The 20,838-nt window shown below is 41.1% G+C and overlaps 1 protein-coding gene across 14 annotated transcripts in view; it reads left to right on the forward strand.

Annotated features, from left to right (window-relative positions):
• TTLL5 (tubulin tyrosine ligase like 5) overlaps window positions 1–20,838 on the forward strand; it is a 296,525-nt gene that overhangs the window by 246,277 nt on the left and 29,410 nt on the right. For 2 of the 14 annotated variants that reach the window (XM_058567405.1, XM_058567408.1), the window contains one exon: window positions 1,469–1,591. The exons of 11 other annotated variants lie outside the window; for them this stretch is intronic. In XM_058567405.1, the coding sequence (XP_058423388.1) occupies window positions 1,469–1,590 (122 nt within the window). In that variant the 3' untranslated portion in view covers window position 1,591. Of the gene's footprint in view, window positions 1–1,468; window positions 1,592–9,654; window positions 9,786–20,838 lie in introns of all 14 variants that reach the window. One more of the 14 variants, XM_058567407.1, reaches the window with a different exon arrangement.

Below are 20,838 nucleotides of genomic sequence, written 5' to 3' on the forward strand. Positions count from 1 at the left end.
CTCTGAGAGTTGGGATATTTGTGCCTATACAGGAATCCCTAAACTGATTTGAAAGGTATTTAGCCCCTGTCTGCTCCAGTTAAGTCAGTTGGTTAAACATGGTATTATTGAGTCCCTCAATATAGCAAAAGTCTGTTTCCTGGCCCCTTGACCCTTCCCCAAGTCTATCCCACCAAACCTTAAAGCTGTGTGACTTCGTTCATCAGACAGTCTGAATGAGATAGTGGTTCATCCCAGGGCACTGTTGAAAAACAACTGAGTCCTTTCCCACTGATGGTGGCCTGCTGACCTTCTTTTTATTATGAACTTTAAATGAGTTAGTGAATGTGAAAGCGCCTAGCGGGTGCCTGGAATGCTCCATGCATGTTACCTTTGCTTGACTTTCCTACCTCAGGCTATATATTCTGAGTTTGCTATGGAAGGGAAGGTGTAGAGTCAGCAAATTTGGAAATTTGAGAAGGAGCCTGCAGTGAGGGCATTGGCCTTCCTCCTTTATAACCATGGCATTCTTCTCGAGTTCTGAAGTGGTGATGGTGAACTAAAATAGCAGAGAGCAACAGATTAGATAACTGGCATTTCTCTCATGCTGATTTGATAGTGTAAACTACCATTATTGTGGGTCTGAGCCATACCAGCTGCCCTCATCCCTGTCCCTTAGCTTCTGCCTAAGCCTTTCCTGTCCTAGAGCCCAGCCTCTACCACCCCCACCCAACTATTTTATTTTTATTTTAGCTCTTATTGGTCTATAGTTAGTTGATGGAAGGAACCTTACCACCTTTTGAGCACCAATGCTGGATTTCATTTCCAAGAAGTGAGAAGCGATGTCCTTATTAAATGCTTATTATGTGAGTCCCTGGTAAAAAGCACTTGAGCTCCGCTCTCTTCGCTTGGAGGTGGGGCAGCCACACATCATTGTGACTCTGCCTGCCGACTTCATTGTCTCTCAGTGGGACAACAAGAGAAAGGAACTTATTTTAATATAAAGTAAACCCAGTGGAGCTTAAACCCTAAGGATCTAGAAGTCACTTTAACTTTCAAGTGAAATTATTTGCCTGGCAGCTCTCAGTGGAGTGACCTATTTTCACTGTTAGTTTCTTATTCTTTGCACAATGCATTATATAGTTGTTGGAGATCCTGGGTGGATCTGGAGTATAACAGATTAATAATAAAAATAAATAAAGCTCTTGAGATGCTTGCCCTAGTGTCTTATACCTTTTATTGCTCCCAAAATGTTCTTCTCTCCCCAGAGCCAAAGGGATGAGAATTTGGATTGATTACCCATTCTTACACTGTTAGAAAGCAGAAGAGAGAGCCTGGATTGGTATTTGGCAGGAAATGGGGTGTCAGCATCTGGGAGAATGTTGATCCCCTAAAACCTAGTTTTAGATTTGACTTCTTGTCCTTTCAGCCAAGATCAAATAAAGTGTTAAGTAGGGATTTTTGTTTTTTTTTTTTTTACATTTTTCAGGATCTTTGGAAGCTCCCCAAGTTATTTTCGCCAGATCCAAACCCTTGCCCACACAATCTGGAGCCCCTGCTACAGTTATAGGACAGAGAAAATCAAAGTCGGTGAAGTCAGGGCCAATTTAAGGTAACAGTAAGAATAAGAGCATATTTTTTTATTGTAACTTGCTGTCTTGATGCTACAGCAAGAGATTTAACAGCTATCAAGAGAAGTGATAGTTTCTCAAAATGACAAGGAAATTGGCATTTTATAAAACCAGAGCTCAGAATGACTCGCCAAAACTGTGGCTAAAAGTTAAGCTACCAATAGCTTGCTTCTGTAATAGCCTACCAGTAGGTGGCGCTGTGGCAGTAAGAAATTTCCTCACTGTTACGGAAACTTTTATGGGGACATTGAGGCCAATCAAAGAAAGAAACTAAAGCCATAACTGAGTTATCACAGGTAAACTGTAAAAGAATATATTGGAAAGCATGATATTTGAAGGTCAAATTGCAATAGCCTCTAAAGAGAATGAATATTTATTATTAAAGATATTTATTAGGGGCCGGACCCATGGCATAGCGGTTAAGTGCGCATACTCCGCTGCTGGCTGCCTGGGTTCGGATCGCAGGCGCGCACCGATGTACTGCTTGTCAGGCCATGCTGTGGCGGCGTCCCATATAAAGTGGAGGAAGGTGGGCACAGATGTTAGCCCAGGGCCAGTCTTCCTCAGCAAAAAAGAGGAGGCTTGGCATGGATGTTAGCTCAGGACTGATCTTCCTCTCAAAAAAATAAATAAATAAATAAAGAAGGCTTTTAGACTAGAGTTGGGTAGTTTGTGAACTGAGACTTTCAGATAATGGGAGACAAGAAGGGAATAAAATTTCTTTTAAATTTTTGGTGAAGTCGATTATGTTTTTTTCTGAGTTATTTAAGATAAACATATGCTATAATTGGCAGCAAAACAAACTATAAACCCCATCCTACCACCCATCCAAAAAAATGCTCCTGCATTGAAGGAATGGCCTGACTTGATCTTGTGAGGCCGTACCCACACTTCACCAGCGCTGCCCCCAGTATTTTGTTCCCAGCTGTGGCCTTCAAAACTTTCCAAAAAATTCTATGGAACTGCAAGGTTTTGATGATGCCTTTCCTCTTTGCTCTACTCTACACACTAAAGCCTTAATGGCACACCTGCTATGAGCTTAATACTCTTCTTACCTCTAGGGGAATATTTATAATCTTACTTGAGAAGCATTATTCATCAAAATACCCCAGGAGAGCAAAGGAGGGAGGAAAATTATTTACCCACCACAGGATTCATTTACATTGGATCAGAAAGCTTCAAATATCTTTTCCCAGCCCATCTAAACTCTTTCCAAAAAGGAATGAGAAGAGAGAAGGGAACACCAAATCCATGGCTTGGTCATCTACCAAAATGTACCAGAGAAACTGAAAACAACCAGAGTTCTATTGGTAATACTTAGCCAATGGTCCTTTAATTCTGATACAAAGCAGCCTATCCAGTGATGAACAACTAATAAAATATAGAAAATTAAAGCGAGAAGGTCAATATTTTCTTCAGGAGACTGGCAGCCAGAAGAATGAATGTGACATCAAGCTCCAAACCAAACGGATGGCCTGCCAAGAAGTACTGATGTCCATCCGTTTCCAGGACTGTGAGACTTGGACCTGCCACACTTGTAATATCACTTTCCTTGAACCTATTTCATTAGTATCCGTTACAATCCACCCAGAACATTACATGGCAAAATAGGATCGTCAGCAAAGCAGCTTTGGGAAAGAGCCTATCTCTCAGCACTTAAATCTCTGTTGCAAACACAGCCCCGCTGAGCCTGAGCTGTACATAAGCTAGGGAGGGGGGATGATGTATTTGTAATTGGTTGAGGTGGTGAGACCACATGCCAAGTGTGTATGGACTCACGCGACAGAGTGGTCAGAGGGCCTCAGAAGTCCAGTCTCCCATGGTGCAGCAGAACTGCTGGGAGGCTCCAGAGGCAGGCCCACCAGCCTGGCAGATGGCAGATGGCAGTGGGCTGCCTTTCCTCGAGCAGGGGAATTAGCTAGTTTACAAAGTGGAGAGGCAGAACCCCAGAGTCCACTCCCATCACCTGGATGCATGCTTTCTCCATGTTGTAAATGCAGTGTAGAACAAATCACTCCTTGGGCAGAGGTCCCTTCAACCACAGTCACAAGTGAATGTCATCACCAGCTGTGACAGTCCTAGAACCTCTTCATATGTGGGTTTGGGAGGCAGTCAGGTTAGATTAGAGGATTTGAAGTGTGTTTGCATAGCATGTTATGTAAAACTGAGAGAACATCAGTTGTCCTTATCAAAGAATGAGGGAGCTGTGCTGAAGGATACTGGGGACTAAAGACTATCTAAGACCCACCATGCGCTGCCCCAGGCAAGTGTCATATTTAAATATATACATCGTTCTGTGTCTTCTTAGATTCTGTATTGTCTGTTTGGCATCTATTCCTCACAAGGCCAATTAACTATATTTTCTATGTTCTTGATGGTTTGGCATTTGGGGGCATGACAGACCCAGGGAGAGACTGCTCCTCCCAGGCTAGCTCATTCCTAAAGCTAATAACAACTTGCCCGTGAGCATGCCTTTCACATACAAGCCAACCAATCCCAAGTTTATATCCCCAGCCACCTCCTTATCTAACTGTCACACAGCAAGCCAAAATTGTCCTTTCCCTAAACCATTCCAGGGCCAGGGAGAGAGCAACTGGAGACAACCCCTATAGCCCAAAGGCCCCAGAATAATGCAAACTAGCCACTTTTAAGCTGCTTACCTTGCCCTGCCCTGCCTTTCCCAAGGAAACCCCAGATAAGGCTCTGGCCATGACTTTCCCCTCTCTCCTGTCTTCTGTCTCCTGACCACACTGGTGTTTTCCCCTTGTGACTCTGCGTGGCCTGCACTGACCCCCTCTCTGGGACCTGTGAGTATAATCAACTTCTTCCTGCCAAGCCTCCTTTTCATCCCCTCCTGTAGCTGCACCGACTTTACCATACCATACCCAATGTGTACATTCTTAGAACAAACATCAATAGGAAGAATATCTTTAATTTGCAGTATAAGGAAGCAGGAGAAAAATCTAAATCCATTAGGTTTTTATCACCCAGTTCTAAGCGACTGGTCATAGCACTTACTTCGTTGTAGGCTGTATTACCCAAGTGATGTTTTAACAGTATGTGTTTTGCTAGCTTCAGTCTGGCTGCAGCCACACAAGAAGGATGTGGATCCCTCTACATGGCAAAATTGCCTGGCTGCCAGCCATTGAAATTTCATGCTTTCCTGTCCTGAGGCCTCTTTCATTTCATTTAGTAACTGTTTCTACATTCAGAAACAAAACTCAAGCATAGCTGAAGAACCTGGTTGGAAGTGGGGGAGGAAACAACCCGGCTTCAGTTTGTGGGGAGGTAGGAGGTTCTAAGAACCCACCCAAAGGGGATTCATTTGTCTTGAAAACCGGGTGACTCTATTTCTGAAATGGATTAAGAAATGGACTACTGAGAAAGATAACATCTGAAAATTGATACTGTCTCTTGCTGAGTTGGCATCCTCCCAAGAGAGGAGTGATGATGCTTCAGTTGCTAACAATTGCTACTTTGTTATAAAGAGACAAGGGAAATGCCCTAGCCCCTTTCTCAAATTACATTTGTGTTACAGAAGCACACACACCTCCTGGAAAAATTGCCTGGCACCCTGGATTGTTCCAGTTATACCTACCACTGCATCTTATAGCAGATTTGTGCTGGCCTGTGTAATATCCATTCACTTTGGGTGGAAAAAGATCCTGTTTATTCTTGTAGCCCTGAACTGGGCAAGTAACCAGCATAATATTGCCTTACTTTGTGAGTCTTTATACTTATCACTACAAGTTATCAGTCTGTACGCTGTGGTTATCCATCCTATGAACCCACACATCTTGCTGCTAGTTTCAATGAGATGCTTGTTACAGGCACATACCTTTGCTTTACCATTCTTATATCCTCAGGACATAATTGCTCCTAAAAGTTCTAAAGAAAGAAAACAGCATGCTAAGCCATGCCGGTCTTTGGAAAAAGTGAGCTTTGCACATGGAAATATTTACAACTGTGCTTGCCTGATCTATAGAATTTGGACTGGGCCTCAAAGAGTGCAGAGCCTAGAGGACAATGACTTGAAGTACATTGTCCTGTTGGCGTGATTGGAATTGATATTTATCCTCTATTCTTTCAAATTATGATTATAAAGGAAAAAGACTCAAATTTTCTTAAGTCCTCAGAATGAAGAACATCATCAGTAAAAATAAAACAAGTCTCTCATACTTTTTTGTTCCCATCTTTCGAACATGCAAGTATTTCCATTTAGCTCCATAGCTATCAAGGGACTCTCTTCTCTTGAAACCTAAATCCATGGTAACTAGTTATCTGATACCAGAGAGGACAGCTTGAATGTGTGCAGTGTCCCTTTCGCTACATCAGTAAAACATAGCGTATATCCCCAGTATAAATGGGGTTGTAAGGTGATGAGGTGAGGAAAAAAGGCAGCTGGTTAGAAGTTGCTAGGCTATTGTTGCTTGTTTTTTTGTTCTTAGGTAGAAGAATCATTCTTTTTTATATCTGTTGGATGGAAAGTGACTGAGGTTTTTTCCCCCCTTCCATGCACTTCTAATTTGCTTCCCAGGGAAATTGAGACATGTGACAAGGCTAAATGAAGATATTTTGGGATGTGACAAGAGGCTTTTATTTTTAACTTATTATGGCTGAGCTGCAAAATGTATTAGGTAATGAATTGTTCATAGTTATTAATCAGATTTTGAAATATGGAATTTTAAAAACTGCCACTCTTTTTTAGAAGTCTGAGTCCTCTCAGGCCTTCTATTTTATATTTATTCATCCTTTCTACTATTCCCCAATATATCGCCATTGTGCGCGTGTACATATGCTTACCCTCCTCTTTTTTTTTTTTGGTAAGGAAGATCGGCCCTGAGCTAACATCTGCCAATCCTCCTCTTTTTGCTGAGGAAGACTGAACCTGGGCTAACATCCGTACCCATCTTCCTCTACTTTATATGGGACGCCGCCATAGCATGGCCCGACAAGCAATGCCTTGGTGCACGCCCGAGATCCAAACCGGCAAACCCCAGGCTGCCGCGGCTGAGTGCGCACACTTAACCGCTTGTGCCACCGGGCTGGCCCCTACCCTCCTCTTTTTATGCAGAGAATTCGAGTAGTCTACAACAGCCTTTTGATTATCAAGAAGAGAAACACCCTCAGTTTGCCTCTGTTAAGAAAATTTATTGTACATAAACGCAGGGAAGAAAGAAAGAAAGTCTCAAGACCAGACCTTGTGAAAACCTGCAACCTTATTTGAGATAATTAGCTCTTGTGGCTAAACAGCAAGTCTATTAGTCCATCCCTGTTACCAGGTCATCGGTGGTCTCCTCCTTTCTGTGTGATTGTTTCTCTCTCCACTTTTTGCATTCAGCTTTCACAAGACGGAATCTGCATTCATTCATCCAGCAAAGTGCCACTGGCGTGCAGAGCTAAATGTAGGTGGCTGCTGCCTTCCAGGCAGATGCCAGCCTGCTGCTAGTGTAGCATGATTATGTGATACACAGCTGCCAACGTATGCCTTTCTGGCAATTTTCTTCAGGTGGGATTGTAGCTAGGCAGGTGTGGCATAGACTGTTCGTCTCTAGCATAGAGTCTTAAAATATAAAACCACATGCAATAAATAATAAAATATATAGGGAAAATCCAGACCAAGAAACAAGATATTTCAAATTTTTCAAATATAAGACCAAATAAAATTACTATAATTGAGGTTAAATTTGGTTCTGAGTCTCCAAACAGCCAAGACAAAAGGGAAACATGATAAATCAGAGTGAATAGTTCTCATTTTCAAAAAGGAAGAAATACTCTAGAGGCAAATTAAGCCTTTTCCTAGCTCTTATTCTAAAAGAAGTATTTTACATACTGTATATAGAGGACACTGGATGGAGTAATAGTGCCCTCAACAAGCTAACATAGCAATGTGTTTCCAGGGCTACTTCTTGGCAAGACCTACATGAAGGCAAAACTTGACAGTGCGAGTCAATGAATACAGTTTTGTGAGGGACAAAACTAATATAGTTGAAGTCTCTTTGTGGTCCAAGATGATCCAAGGATAAGATATTGATTATTTAGAGGACTGGGTGGATTTCATGTGTCTTAGACAATCCTAAATATAACTTCTCTCAGTTGATTGCTCAATAAGAGCTATTTGTGCTCTTGGACAAGGGCCCAGATGCCTAGTCTTCTGCATTGCTGGTTGAAGATGCTTCTATATGCTTTGGAAAGCAAGTGGCAAAGGTAACATCTTGTGAAAACTGTGGAAGCTGAACAATATTCTTGCCTCATCATATGGCATGTTTGTTCTCTGTTCCTTTATTTACATGTACAGTTTCCCCTGCCTAGGTGCCACCTGCCTCCTCTTGCCCCCTTCCTCCCCAATCTGCCTCATTCCTATTTGTCCTCTTTTCTGCTGTCTAATCCTACCTCTGTCCCACCCCCAGTCTGATTTAGATGCTTTTGGACTGTGCCCCAGTGGAAGTCTGTGATGACCCCTGCAGTAGCATTTACAGCACTCTAGTATCTTTATGAATTGCTGTCTGTCTCTCATAGCCTGTCATTCTCCGGAAGGTGAGGATCAGATCTGATCTGACTCTGAAACCCCGGGGCCTCACTCAGTGCTCAGCCCCTAGTAGGGACTTAAGGAAATTCTGATTGAATAGATGGAGGGAATTTTCATATTTCTGCCTTTGTTTATTCTTTTGCTGACACCTTCAATACCTGTCCACACATGCAAATCCTTCCTGTCCTCCAAGGGCCCAGTTAAATTTTGTTTCCCCCAATAGTCCTTACTCATAGTGACATTTATCTTGCCATTTTTTAAATCCCTAGAACACTTAAAATTTGTATCACAAAGTTTAGTACCTCACTGTATTTTGTCATCTTTTATCGCTACTTACTTCTTGGATGTCAGTATGACCGTAAACTCCTTGAGGGCAGGATTACATTCTGTATGTATCTTGAAACCCTAGCAACAGCCAAAATACTTAACTACATTGTAATATCAGCCCTAAAGAAAAGAATACATAACACAAAATTTTTCTGGAAAATAATCTATTCCCGTCTGTTCTCCTGGCTTCAAGTAAAATGTGTAACCTCAGGTCAAAATGCTTTAACCTTAAACATTTCATAAATAATGCATTTTATTATTAAACAGTCTTCAAAATCAGAATAACCTTCCTTATAAATTACCTAGTATTTCTAACCTATTTCTTGCAATATTGTAAAACTACTTCCTGTAAAATAAAGAATGACTAATCACTACCCCTCAGATAACAACCTCTTACACACATTTGTAACCTTACTATAAACCTAATTGTTACGATCCAGAATTCAGTATAAAGATGTTCTATTTTAGACCACCTCCAAGGATCTCATTATAAGGGAACAAAGTTAAAATAAAGTGTAGTTTATTTGAAAAACATTATCCTTCAGCTTTTTTTCCTCTATACCAACTAATTGGAGCTCTTTAACTTTATCATAGATCAGGTTTTGCTTTTGAACACTGAACTGTCTTTTTTTTTTTTTTGAGGAAGATTAGCCCTGAGCCAACATCTGATGCCAATCCTCCTCTTTTTTGCTAACGAAGATTGGCCCTGGGCTAACATCCGTGCCCATCTTCCTCTACTTTATATGGGACACCACGACAGCATGGCTTTGATAAGCGGTGCGTAGATCTGCGCCCGGGATCTGAACCCATGAATCCCAGGCCACCGAAGCGGAGAGCACAAACTTAACTGCTACGCCACTGAGCCAGGCCCCACTGAACTGTCTTTTTTATTCTCTTCTGAATTCTCCATGAATTCTTCAAGTTCCTCTTAAATTGTATAGTGTCTGAAATGGAACACCATACTTCAGTATTAGAGATCTGCCTCATATTGAGTGTAGTATAAAATTCATCATCCTGCTTCTGGAGTCATGGTACACTTTCTATTTATATTTGTACAGTGTTCTCAGAAACAAGACTAAAGTTCTCTCAACCCTTACCTCTTACCTTCCCTACTTACTCTTGCTTCAAGTTCAGGGCCGTGTAGCAATACCACTGTCATCATCAGTAACAATACCTAACTTTTTTAAGAATTTCAGAATGTAGGATGGAAAGAGCAAAACTCTGAAGTTAGGCTGACCTGTCTGGGCTCCACCACGTCCCTGTTGGCAACTGCGGGCTAATTACTTAGCCATTTGAGTCTCAGTTTCCGCATCTGTACAGTAAGCATAAAAATACCAATCTTGCAGAGTTGATGTAAAGATTATAGATAGCCTCCACAACAGAAGACAAACAACCTGACTTAAAAATGAACAAAGAACTGGAATAGACATTTCTCTGAAGAAAATATATCAAATGGCCAATAGGCACATGAAAAGATGCTTGACATCACTAATCATAAGGGAAATGCAAATCAAAACCATAATGACATACCGCCTCACCCGTTAGGATGGCTACTATTAAAAAGAACAGAAAACAACAATTGTTGGTGAGGAAGTAGAAAAATGGAACCCTTGTGCACCATTGATGAGAGTCTAAAATGGTGCGGCCACTATGGAAAACAGTACAGTAGTTCCTAAAGAAACTAAAATCATAATTATTATACAATTCAGCAATTCCACTTCTGGGTATATACCCAAAAGAACTGAAAGCAGGGTCTTAAACAGATATTTGTATACCTATGTTCATAACAGCGTTATTCACAATAGCCAAAAGGTGGAAGCAACCTAAGTGTCCACCAATGGATGAATGGGTAAACAAAATGTGATATTATACATACAATCAAATATTATTCAGCCTTAAAAAACAAAGATAGTTCTCACATGTTGTAACATGTGATTTTACTTATATGAGGTACCTAGAGTAGTCACATTCATAGAGACAGAAAGTAGAATGATGATTTCCAGGGGCTGGAGGGAGGGCAGAATGGGGAGTTATTTTTTGATGGGTACAGAGTTTCAGTTTTTTGAGATGAAAACAGTTCTGGACATAGATGGTGGTGATGATTGCACAATGCAAATGTGCTTAACACCATTGAACTGTTCACTTAAAAATGATTAAGATGGTAAATTTTCCCCCCTACTCTCCACCTCTGGCAACCACCAATCTGTTCTCTGTATCTAAAAGCGCCTTTTTGGTTTTTGTAGGTTTTTTTGGATTCCGTATATAAGTGAGATCATACAATATTTGTCTTTCTCTGTCTGACTTATTTCATTTAGGATATTGCCCTCAAGGTCCATCCATGTTGTTGGAAATGGCAAGATTTCCCTCTTTTTTATGGCTGAATAATAGTCTGTTGTATGTATATACCACATTTTCTTTATCCATTCATCCATTGGTAGACACTTAGGTTGTTTCTATGTCTTGGCTATTGTAAATAATGCTGCAGTGAAAATGGGGGTGCGTATATCTCTTTGAGTTAGTGTTTTCATTTTCTTCAGATATAGTCCCAGAACTGGAATTGCTGGATCATATGGTAGTTCTATTTTTAATTTTTTGAGGATCCTCCATCCTGTTTTCCATAGTGGCTGCACCAATTTACATTCCCACTAATAGTACATAAGAGTTCCCTTTCTCCACATCCTCACCAACACTTGTTATCTCTTGTCTTTTTGATGACAGCCATTCTAACAGGTGTGAGGTGAAATCTCCTTGTGGTTTTAACTTGCTTTTCTCTGATAATTAGTGATGTTGAACTCCTTTTCATGTACCTGCTGGTCATTTGTATGTCCTCTTTGGAAAAATGTCTATTCAAATCCTCTGCCTATTTTTTGATCGGATTATTTGTTTTTTTGCTATTGAGCTGTATGAGTTCTTTATATATTTTGGATATTAACCCCTTATCAGCTATATGATTTGCAAATATCCTCTCCCATTCCATAGGTTTCCTTTTTATTTTGTTGGTGGTTCCCTTCACCGTGCAGAAGCTTTTTAGTTTGATGTAGTCTGACTTGTTTATTTTTGCTTCTGTTGCCTTTGCTTTGGTGTCAGATCCAAAAAATCACTGCCAAGACCTATGTCAAGGAGCTTACCCCTGTGTTTTCTTGTAGGATTTTATGGCTTCAGGTCTTACGTTCAAGTCTTTAATCCATTTTAGTTAATTTTTGTGTGTAGTGTAAGATAGTGGTCCAGTTTCATTCTTTTGCGTGTGATTGTCCAGTTTTCCCAACACCATTTGTTGAAGAGACTGTCCTTTCTGAATTGCATATTCTTGGCTCTTTTGTCATAAATTAATTGGCCATATAGGTGTGGGTTTGTTTCTGGGCTCTCTATTCTGTTCCATTGATCTATGTGTCTGTTTTTCTGCCAGTGTCATAACTATTTTGATTACTATAGCTTTGTAATATAGTTTAAAATCAGAAAGTGTGATGCCTCTGGCTTTATTCTTCTTTCTCAAGGTTGCTTTGGCTATTTGGGGTCTTTTGTGGTTCCACACAAATTTTAGGATTGTTTTTTCTATTTCTGTGAAAAATGCCATTGGAATTTTGACAGGGATTGCATTGAATCTGTAGATTACTTTGGATAGTATAGACATTTTAACAATATTAATTCTTCCAACCCCTGAGCAGGGAATATCTGTCCATTTATTTGTGTCTTCCTAATTTCTTTCTTCAGTGTCTTATGGTTTTCAGTGTACAGATGTTTTACCTCCTCAGTTAAATTTATTTCTAGGTATTTCATTCTTTTTGATGCAATTGTAAATGGAGTTGTTGTCTTAATTTCTCTTTCTGATAGTTCATTGTTAGTTTATAGAAATTCAACTGATTTTTATATATTGATTTTATGTCCTCCAATTTCACTGAGTTCGTTTATTAGTTCTAACAATTTTTTAGTGGAATCTTTAGGTTTCTCTATATATAATATTATGTTATCTGCAAATACTGACAGTTTTACTTCTTTCTTTCCAATTTGGATGCCTTTTATTTCTTTTTCTTGGCGAATTGCTCTGGCTAGGACTTCCAATACTATGTTGAATAAAAGTGGTGAGAGTGGGCATCTTTGTCTGGTTCTTGATCTTAGAGGGAAAGCTATCAGCTTTTCCCCATTGAGCATGATGTTAGCTGTGAACTTGTCATATACGGCATTTATTATGTTGAGCTGCATTCCCTCTAGAACCACTTTGTTGAGAGTTTTTATCATAGATGGAGGTAGAATTTTGTCAAATGCTTTTTTGGCATCTATTGAGATGATCATATAATTTTTATCCTTCATTTTTTTAATGTGATGTATCACATTGATTTGCAGATTTTGAACCATCCTTGCATCCCTGGAATAAATCCCACTTGATCATGGTATATGATCCTTTTAATATATTGTTGAATTGATTTGCTAATATCTTTGTTGAAGATTTTTGTATCTGTGTTCATCAGGGATATTGGCCTGTAATTTTCTTTTCTTGTGAGTCCTTGTCTAGTTTTACTATCAGGGTAATGCTAGCCTCGTAAAATGAGTTTGGAAATATTCCTTCCTCTTCTGTTTATTGGAAGAGTTTGAGAAGGAGTGGTATTAATTCTTCTTTAAATGTTTGGTAAAATTCACCAGTGAAGCCATCTGGTCCTGGACTTTTGTTTGTTGGGAGGTTTTGGATTACTGATTCACTCTCATTTTATGTTATGTGTATTTTATCACAATAAAAAAAAGACTATAGATTCTATATGTCGTGCACCTAGTACTGTGTTTGACACATGGAAAGTACTCAATAAATGGTGGTTCTTACTATGGTGTCATCATTCAAAGCATGTGGTTTCATTAATTCCCATTATGACCTTTGAAGTCACATTATTGTTATATAAGATCAAAAGTTAGGTTCCCTAGAAAGCAAACTCTAAGATGGAGATTAGTGTGCAGTAAGTTTAGGGGTGCTCTTGGGATCAATACCTATGGAATGGAAGGAAATAAGATTGGACAATGGGAGAAGTTGGGCTGTGATGCAGTGACAAAGAAGTCCTCATTTGACCTCACAGGGAGCTATAAAACTGGATGGCGTTTCAGAGTTGTGGGTTGTGGTGAGGGGGCTGGGATACAGCTTTCATACTTATTCTGTGTTGATCCATCATTGCTCATGGGCTGCCTGAGAAGAGGACATGCCCTTGCATAATGGAGCAATTCCCAAAGAGGGCTGAGGGCAGCAATGGAGGTGGGGAATGTCCTTCATTCCCAAAGGGAGGGGGGGAGGGAATGTGTATCACTACAGCAAAAATTTAGAACTAAAACTCAGGCTTTAGTGACTCCTAGTCCAGTCGGGCTCATCTTTAATCCTCTGTATTCATGAGTAAAATTTCTGTGTTATCATTCATATCGTTAAGTAAAGAATCAGGAAACTTGCAGCTGGCTACAGCAATGCTTTTCAAACCGTCAGTGTTGAAGGACTAGTTATTTTGCTTTCCAGTCCTGCATGGACTGATACTTTCATAAAATACACTAAAAATAAATTACTAGCGAAACTAAATAAGAAAAAAGACATCTAACACACAAGCTCGAATTTATTATTATTAGATTCACCAGGCATAAAATTGCTGGGCATTTGCTGTAAAAGGTTTTATTTAATTTATTTTTGTGTGTGTGAGGAAGATCAGCCCTGAGCTAACATCCATGCCAATCCTCCTCTTTTTGCTGAGGAAGACCAGCCCTGAGCTAACATCTATTGCCAGTCCTCCTCCATTTTTTTCCGTTTTTCTCCCCAAGGCCCCAGTAGATAGTTGTATGTCATAGTTGCGTTTCCTTCTAGTTGCTGTATGTGGGACGCCGCCTCAGCATGGCCAGAGAAGTGGTGCGTCGGTGCGCACCCGGGATCCGAACCCGGGCCACCGGTAGCGGAGCATGCACACTTAACCACTAAGCCACAGGCCCGGCTCCTGCTGTAAAAGGTTTTAACTGCCTACTTTCCTTTTCTAAACATGTCTCCTTGGAGACTAATAACAAAGAGTTCTCGGACTGGTACCAATCTGGGACTCCACTCCAAATAATCCTGGGTTACAGGATTCTTACAAGACATTGTGGATTTCCTTCTGAGTTGACATTGGCAATATATTGGATTAAATGAATGTTGTGCTTCAACCTAGAGATCTGACCTTTGCTGTTGTTGGGGAATCCATAGCTCTCTTCCTTCAAGTCTGGCCTGAATCCAGGAAGCCAGTGAGCAATTCAGGTTCCAGGTATAAGTAGTCCTGAGGACATTTCTTACTCATGTTTTCATCTGCTTCCTCCTAGAACCAAATACATGAATGAGAAAAAAGATGGAGTTTTTTTAGTAAAGATCTAATGGATGAAAGGGACAAAGACCATTTTCTTGTTTTGTTGGTCATCAGGCAGTTTCCGATCCTGGGACTAGGAACCTGACTCATCTGTTGTCATCATCCTCCTCTCAGGGCGTTTGTAGGATAGGGAGACAAGAGAACAGGGAACGGAGGTCTGATAAGCAGAGTACAACCTTCAGGAAGGAGCTACTAGTAATAACAAAGGGTCATGATACACTCACAGACTTTATCAAGCTTTCTTGTCTAAATTAGGGAGTTTGACCTAAGAGCTGTGGCCCATGCGTGTAGCTTTAGTTGATCTATGAATCCCCTGAAATTGTGTACAGAACATCAGGTGTGCTGCATTTGTGCCTTTTTTTGGAGACAATTCTGAGGGTGACCCAAAAACTCATACTGACTGACTTACCTCTCTAGTTTGAAACATGGGTTGTTTTTCCTTCCCTACTTGCAGGGATTCAAGCTTAAGTCACTAAACATTCTCACTTGGACCTACTGTATTAGCTTCTTAATGCATCAACCCTTGCCGTCTCTGTCTTCCTCCTTCCGTTCTCCATGTCACTGTGGAATGAGCCTTTCAGAATGCAAGCTATGTCTGACATACACACACACCACTTAAAGCCCTTCATAGAAGCTTACCATTGCTCTTAAGGTAAAGATAAAACTAGATTAAAGGTCTTACATCACCTGCTTACCCTCCATCCTTACTTGACACTGCCTTCCCCCGTGCTTTCTCAACACTAAGCACCCTGGCCTTCTCTGAACTCCCCACTGTTGTTCCTCAGTCACAGAGCCTCTTCCACCTGGAATGCTCTCTCCCTGCCCTCAGTTCATTTCCCTTCTCTGGCCTGTCTGATTCAGGCATGTCCCCCTTTCACAGAGGCCTGTGTAGCTCTCTCTTGTAGGGTTTGTTACAGTTCCTTGTGCTTTTCCATTAGTGTCTGCCTCCCTCACTAGACCCTAAGTTCTATGAGGTCCGAGACTGTGTCTGTGTTACTCACCATCAGATGCCCAGAGTCAAGCATAAAACCTGGTGTGGAGCAGTCTTGCCCTAGGTATCTATGATTGAGTGAGTTAGCTGTTATCTTCCTCACTTAGACAAGAGAAAATTAAGGTACAGAGACTAGGAAACGACCCAAGTTCACATAACTGATGTGAAGCCAGGCTTTGAACCCGGATTTGACTTCAAAGCCCTTGCTCTTAAGCACTGTAATAATAATAACAGCAGCAGCAATACGTAGTCATCATTTTACTGAGCACTTGTTATATGCCAGGACTGTGCTTAGCATTGTATATTAGTCACATTTTATCTTCTTCAACCCTACAAAAGTAGGTGGCTCTATCTTTATTTTACGTATGAGGAAACTAAGGCTGAGAGAAGTTAAGTAACTTGTCCAAGCCACACGGTTAATGGTGGAGCTGAAATTCAAATCCAGGCAGCTTTATTCCAGAACCTGCTGAACTGCCTCATCATATCAAAACTGTAGGCCCCTCAAGGTGATTTCACTTGCCCAGCTTCCTTTCCCAGTGGCACTAAGTGGCTGGTAACCAGGCCCTCCAGCCTGGACCTCCCTGAAGTATCTGGTGGGTATCTCTAATCACTCAGCAGGGGGTTGCTGGCAGTGTGGGGGCATGTGTAGGTGAGGCTGGCTTGCCTTTAATCCCAGCCATTTAACTTCTCTGAATGGAGCCAGACCTGGGAAAGGGGAGGATAAGTATCGAGGTGGCCCTTCTGCCTCCTCTCCCATAGAGGGCAGTGAGGTGATAATCTTTCCCATACCTCCTGAAACGCCTCTGAAGGGGCAGCAGTTCTGATTGGTAGAGGGGGCCTGGATGGGGGTGAAGCAAAGAACCTGGGACCCCCACAGCAGAGGGTGGAGGTGAAGGTGGGAGGTAGCAGGGTGGGGGCAAAGAGGGAGAGCTTGGGAATCACCCCTGGATTTGTTAGGAGAGTATTCCCTGCAGGTAACAGAAACTCAAAAAATCAGTGGTTTACCATAAGTAAAGGATTTATTTTTTTGGCATGTCAAGAAGTTCAGAGACAGGAAGTCCTGGGCTAATGCAGCTCTTCAGAGACATAACTAAGGAGCCAGGCTCCTCTCTTCTGCTCTACTAACCCTAAAGCATTGGCTTTCATTTTTTTGGTCATAAGGTAGTTCCTTTTCCTACTGGCATTGTGTCCATGTTCCAGGCAAGAAGGGGGTGGGAGGAAGGCAAAAGACAGATGCCAGCTAAATGTGTCCACTTTAAAAAAAGCTTTCTTGGAAGCCTTGCAGTTCCAACTAATATGTGATTGGCCAGCCCTGGGTCCCATGCCCACTTCTCCCTAGCAACAAAGGAGTCTGGGGGGTTAGTCTTTTAGCTGGGCACGTTGCCTCCCCAGCAAATTGAGGTTCTCTTATTGAGGAAGAAGGGGAGAATGGTGTTGAGAAACATCTATCAGTTTCTGTCCCAACATGTTTTCTCTCCAGAGTCTCCTCCCCTGTTGGATGGAGTCCATCACCTTTCTGCAGCCCCTCTCCACCAGCTTCTTGACTGCTACAAAGAGAAATGTCATTCCTTTACCCTAGTTTGCCCCAGACCTAGCTCATAGTACATGGGGGAGGGGGTACCTATTGTCTGGAGGTTTCAGGAACACATGAGAATCCCCGTCTTCCTGAATGAAGAGTCATTATAAGTGAGGAAGATGGAACAAATGAGCCATAGAGAAAAAAAAGAATGCTATAAAAGTGTTTATTATTTAAAATGATAAATTTGCTCTAAGTATAATATAAATTTATGATATACCACATTCATTTACATGAATTATTTAATATTCACTCCTGATTATCCTGCAGCAGAATGGTTATATATACTCAAATTATGCAGATTAAGTTTGTTGTAGGTTTAATTTTATTACGAAACTAAATTCTGTTCACGTATGTTGTCTTCCTAAGATTTTGCTCACAGTACAGCCGCTTTAAAAACTGAGAGAGGTTATTAATGACCCCTGTTTCATTTAGAGAAAAGCTTCCTTGTGCTCAGGTCTTTACTGAGATTCTCCAAAAAGAATAGAGCTGGAGCCTGGTACTCATGAGTCATAGAATTTTAAACAGGATTTAAAACTAACAATGAATACAAAGCTACAGTAATCAAGACAGTGTGGCGTAGGATAGATCACTGGAATAGAATTCAGAATCCAGAAATAAATCCATACATCTCTGTCCAATTGCTTTTCAACAAAGATGCCAAGACCATTCAGTGAGAAAAGAGTAGTCTTTGCAACTTATAGTTGAAGAGGCTGGTGGTGCTAGAACAGTTGGTTGTCCACATGTGAAAGAGTGAAGTTGGACCCCTACCTCACACTATATACAAAAGTTAACTCAAAATTGGTAAAAGATCTAAATGTAAGGGCTAAAACTATAAATTCACAGAAGAAAACATACGAGTAAATCTTATGTCCTTGGATTAGGCAACGATTTTTTAGCTGTGACACCAAAAAGCACAAACAACAACAAAAATTAAATAGGTTGGGCTTCATCAAAATTAAAAAATTACGTGCTTCAAAAAGCACCATCAAGAAAGTGAAAAGAGGGCCGGCCCCGTGGCTTAGCAGTTAAGTGCACGCGCTCCGCTGCTGGCGGCCCAGGTTCGATCCCGGGCGCGCACCAACGCACCGCTTCTCCAGCCATGCTGAGGCTGTGTCCCACATACAGCAACTAGAAGGATGTGCAACTATGGCCTACAACTATCTGCTTGGGCTTTGGGGGGAAAAAATAAATAAATAAAATTATTAAAAAAAAAAAAAAAGAAAGTGAAAAGACAGCCCATAGAATGGAAGAAAATATTTGCAAATCATATATCTGGCAAGGGACACTTCCAGAATACGTACAGATCTCTTACAGCTCCACAATAAAAAGACAGATAACCCAATTTAAAAAATGACCAAAGCATTTGAATAGATATTTCTCCAAAGAAGATATACAAATGGCCAGTAAGCACCTGAAAGGATGCATCATTTGGCATTAGGGAAATGCAAATCAAAACCACAATGAGATGCCACTTGACACCCACTAGATGGCTGCAATCAAAAGACAGGTAATAAAAAGTGTTGGTGAGGATATGGAGAAATTGGAAATCTAGTGCATTGCTGGTGAGAACGTAAAATGGTGCAGCTGCTTTGGAAAAAGAGGTTGGAAGTTTCTCAACCAGTTAAACTTCGAGTTACCATATGACCCAGCAATTCTACTCCTAGGTAAATAGCCAGGAGAAATGAAAACATATATATACATAAAAGGTGTACAGTACATGAATGTTCATAGCAGCATTACTCAATAGCAAAAATGTGGAAACAACCTAAATGTCTATCAGGTAATGAATGGATGAACAAAATGTGTATATATACACACACACACATGCATGCGCACACACACACAGTGGAATATTATAAAGTCATAACAAAGAATGAACTACTGATACATGCTACAGCATGGATGAACCTTGAAAATGTAATGCTAAGTGAGTAAAACCAGTCATAAAAGACCATGTATTGTATAATTCTGTTTATGTGAAATGTCCAGAATAGGTAAATCCATAGAGACAGAAATTGGATTAGTGGTTGCCTGGGGCCGGGGCTGGGGAGGGGGATGGGGAAAGACTGCTAATGGGCACAGGGTTTCTTTTTGGGGTAGTGAGAATGTTCTAAAATTAGTTTATGGTGATGGTTACACTAAAGACCACTGAGCTATGCACTTCAAATGGGTGAATTTTATTAGTGTGTGAAATATGCCTCAAACCTTAAATAGTTAATAGTGGATACCTAAAAAGTAAAAAACAAAATAAAAAGCCTTCAGTAAAAAGCAGTCAAATTGTATTTACTTCTTAGATAGCCAGATTCTTTAGTAAATACCTGCTTAGTGCCTCCTGTTCATTAATTCAACAAATATTTGACTGCCCCTTTTGTGTTAGGTGTGCTGAAGGTCCTAGGGGGAAAGGTGCCTGGGCCCCGCTTTGCCTCTAGTTTTTTTTACATTTCCAAGTAAGGTGGTGTGCCTGGGGGACAGCAGCTGTCCCTGGGCCTGGCCTCACTTGCTTTTTTTTCCCGTTTGGAAAGGTGTCAGGCTCCAGGGTATTTCTGTTGGTTTAGTCAGCACGGAGCAAGGAGGACCTTGACATAGTTTCAGAGCCTTAAGCTTCACCTCGTGCTCCAAATCCAAGACAGAGCAGCTGAGAATGGGGCTAGCTGTGCCACCAATTGCTTCTCTCCCATTGTTAATCCCTTTAATTCTGCTGTCCACAGGCTCCCCTCCTGTCACACTGTCCTGTTGCGCACTTGTGATATGATTGAACAAGTGGTTTGGGCTTTGAAAGGTGATTCTTAGAGACACCTCAAGTGACCCAGTCCCTGGCTTGCCGGGATGCTCTTGATGTTCATTACCATGGGGCACCAGAGATCTTCTCTGGGCTAATTACACTCTCCAGTCGAGCTGGCCTCAAAAGATGGTAACTGCTGCTGACTGCCTGAGATCCCGGCCGAGCTGCCAGGGGCGTTAGGGAGAGCCACATTTCATTGCTAAGTGCAGACAGTGAGAAACCTCCAGGCCTTTTTGGCTCTTACAGAGGAGTTTATGCTCTGACACTTGAGTTATTAAATCACTTGAAAGCATGGCACAACTGGCTTTGTGGTGATTATATATTATACACTGTATTTCTGCTTTGCTCTGTCATTACCTAGTCAAGATGTTATAGTTTATTTAAAAATTCATCCATCTCTTTCACACACCCTGGATTTTATACACCCCCCCAAAAAAAAACTGAGTCACTTTTCCCTAGAATTAAACTAATTCTAATTTCTCTCTCCCCCCAAATGGATGAATTAGTCAAGTGTCCTAAGATTTTCATGACATTTACAGAAGAATACTTGCTAATGGCGTGTAGACAGAGAAATCAGTTGGGTATTCGGGGGGTAAAAGCACGTGTTAGCCTTTAACCTGCCGTTACTGTCGCGCATGCCTCTAACCATGGCTCTGTGCTCCTGGTGTTT

The sequence above is a fragment of the Diceros bicornis genome, chromosome 24 (assembly GCF_020826845.1).
Source record: "Diceros bicornis minor isolate mBicDic1 chromosome 24, mDicBic1.mat.cur, whole genome shotgun sequence".
Lineage (NCBI taxonomy): Eukaryota > Metazoa > Chordata > Mammalia > Perissodactyla > Rhinocerotidae > Diceros > Diceros bicornis.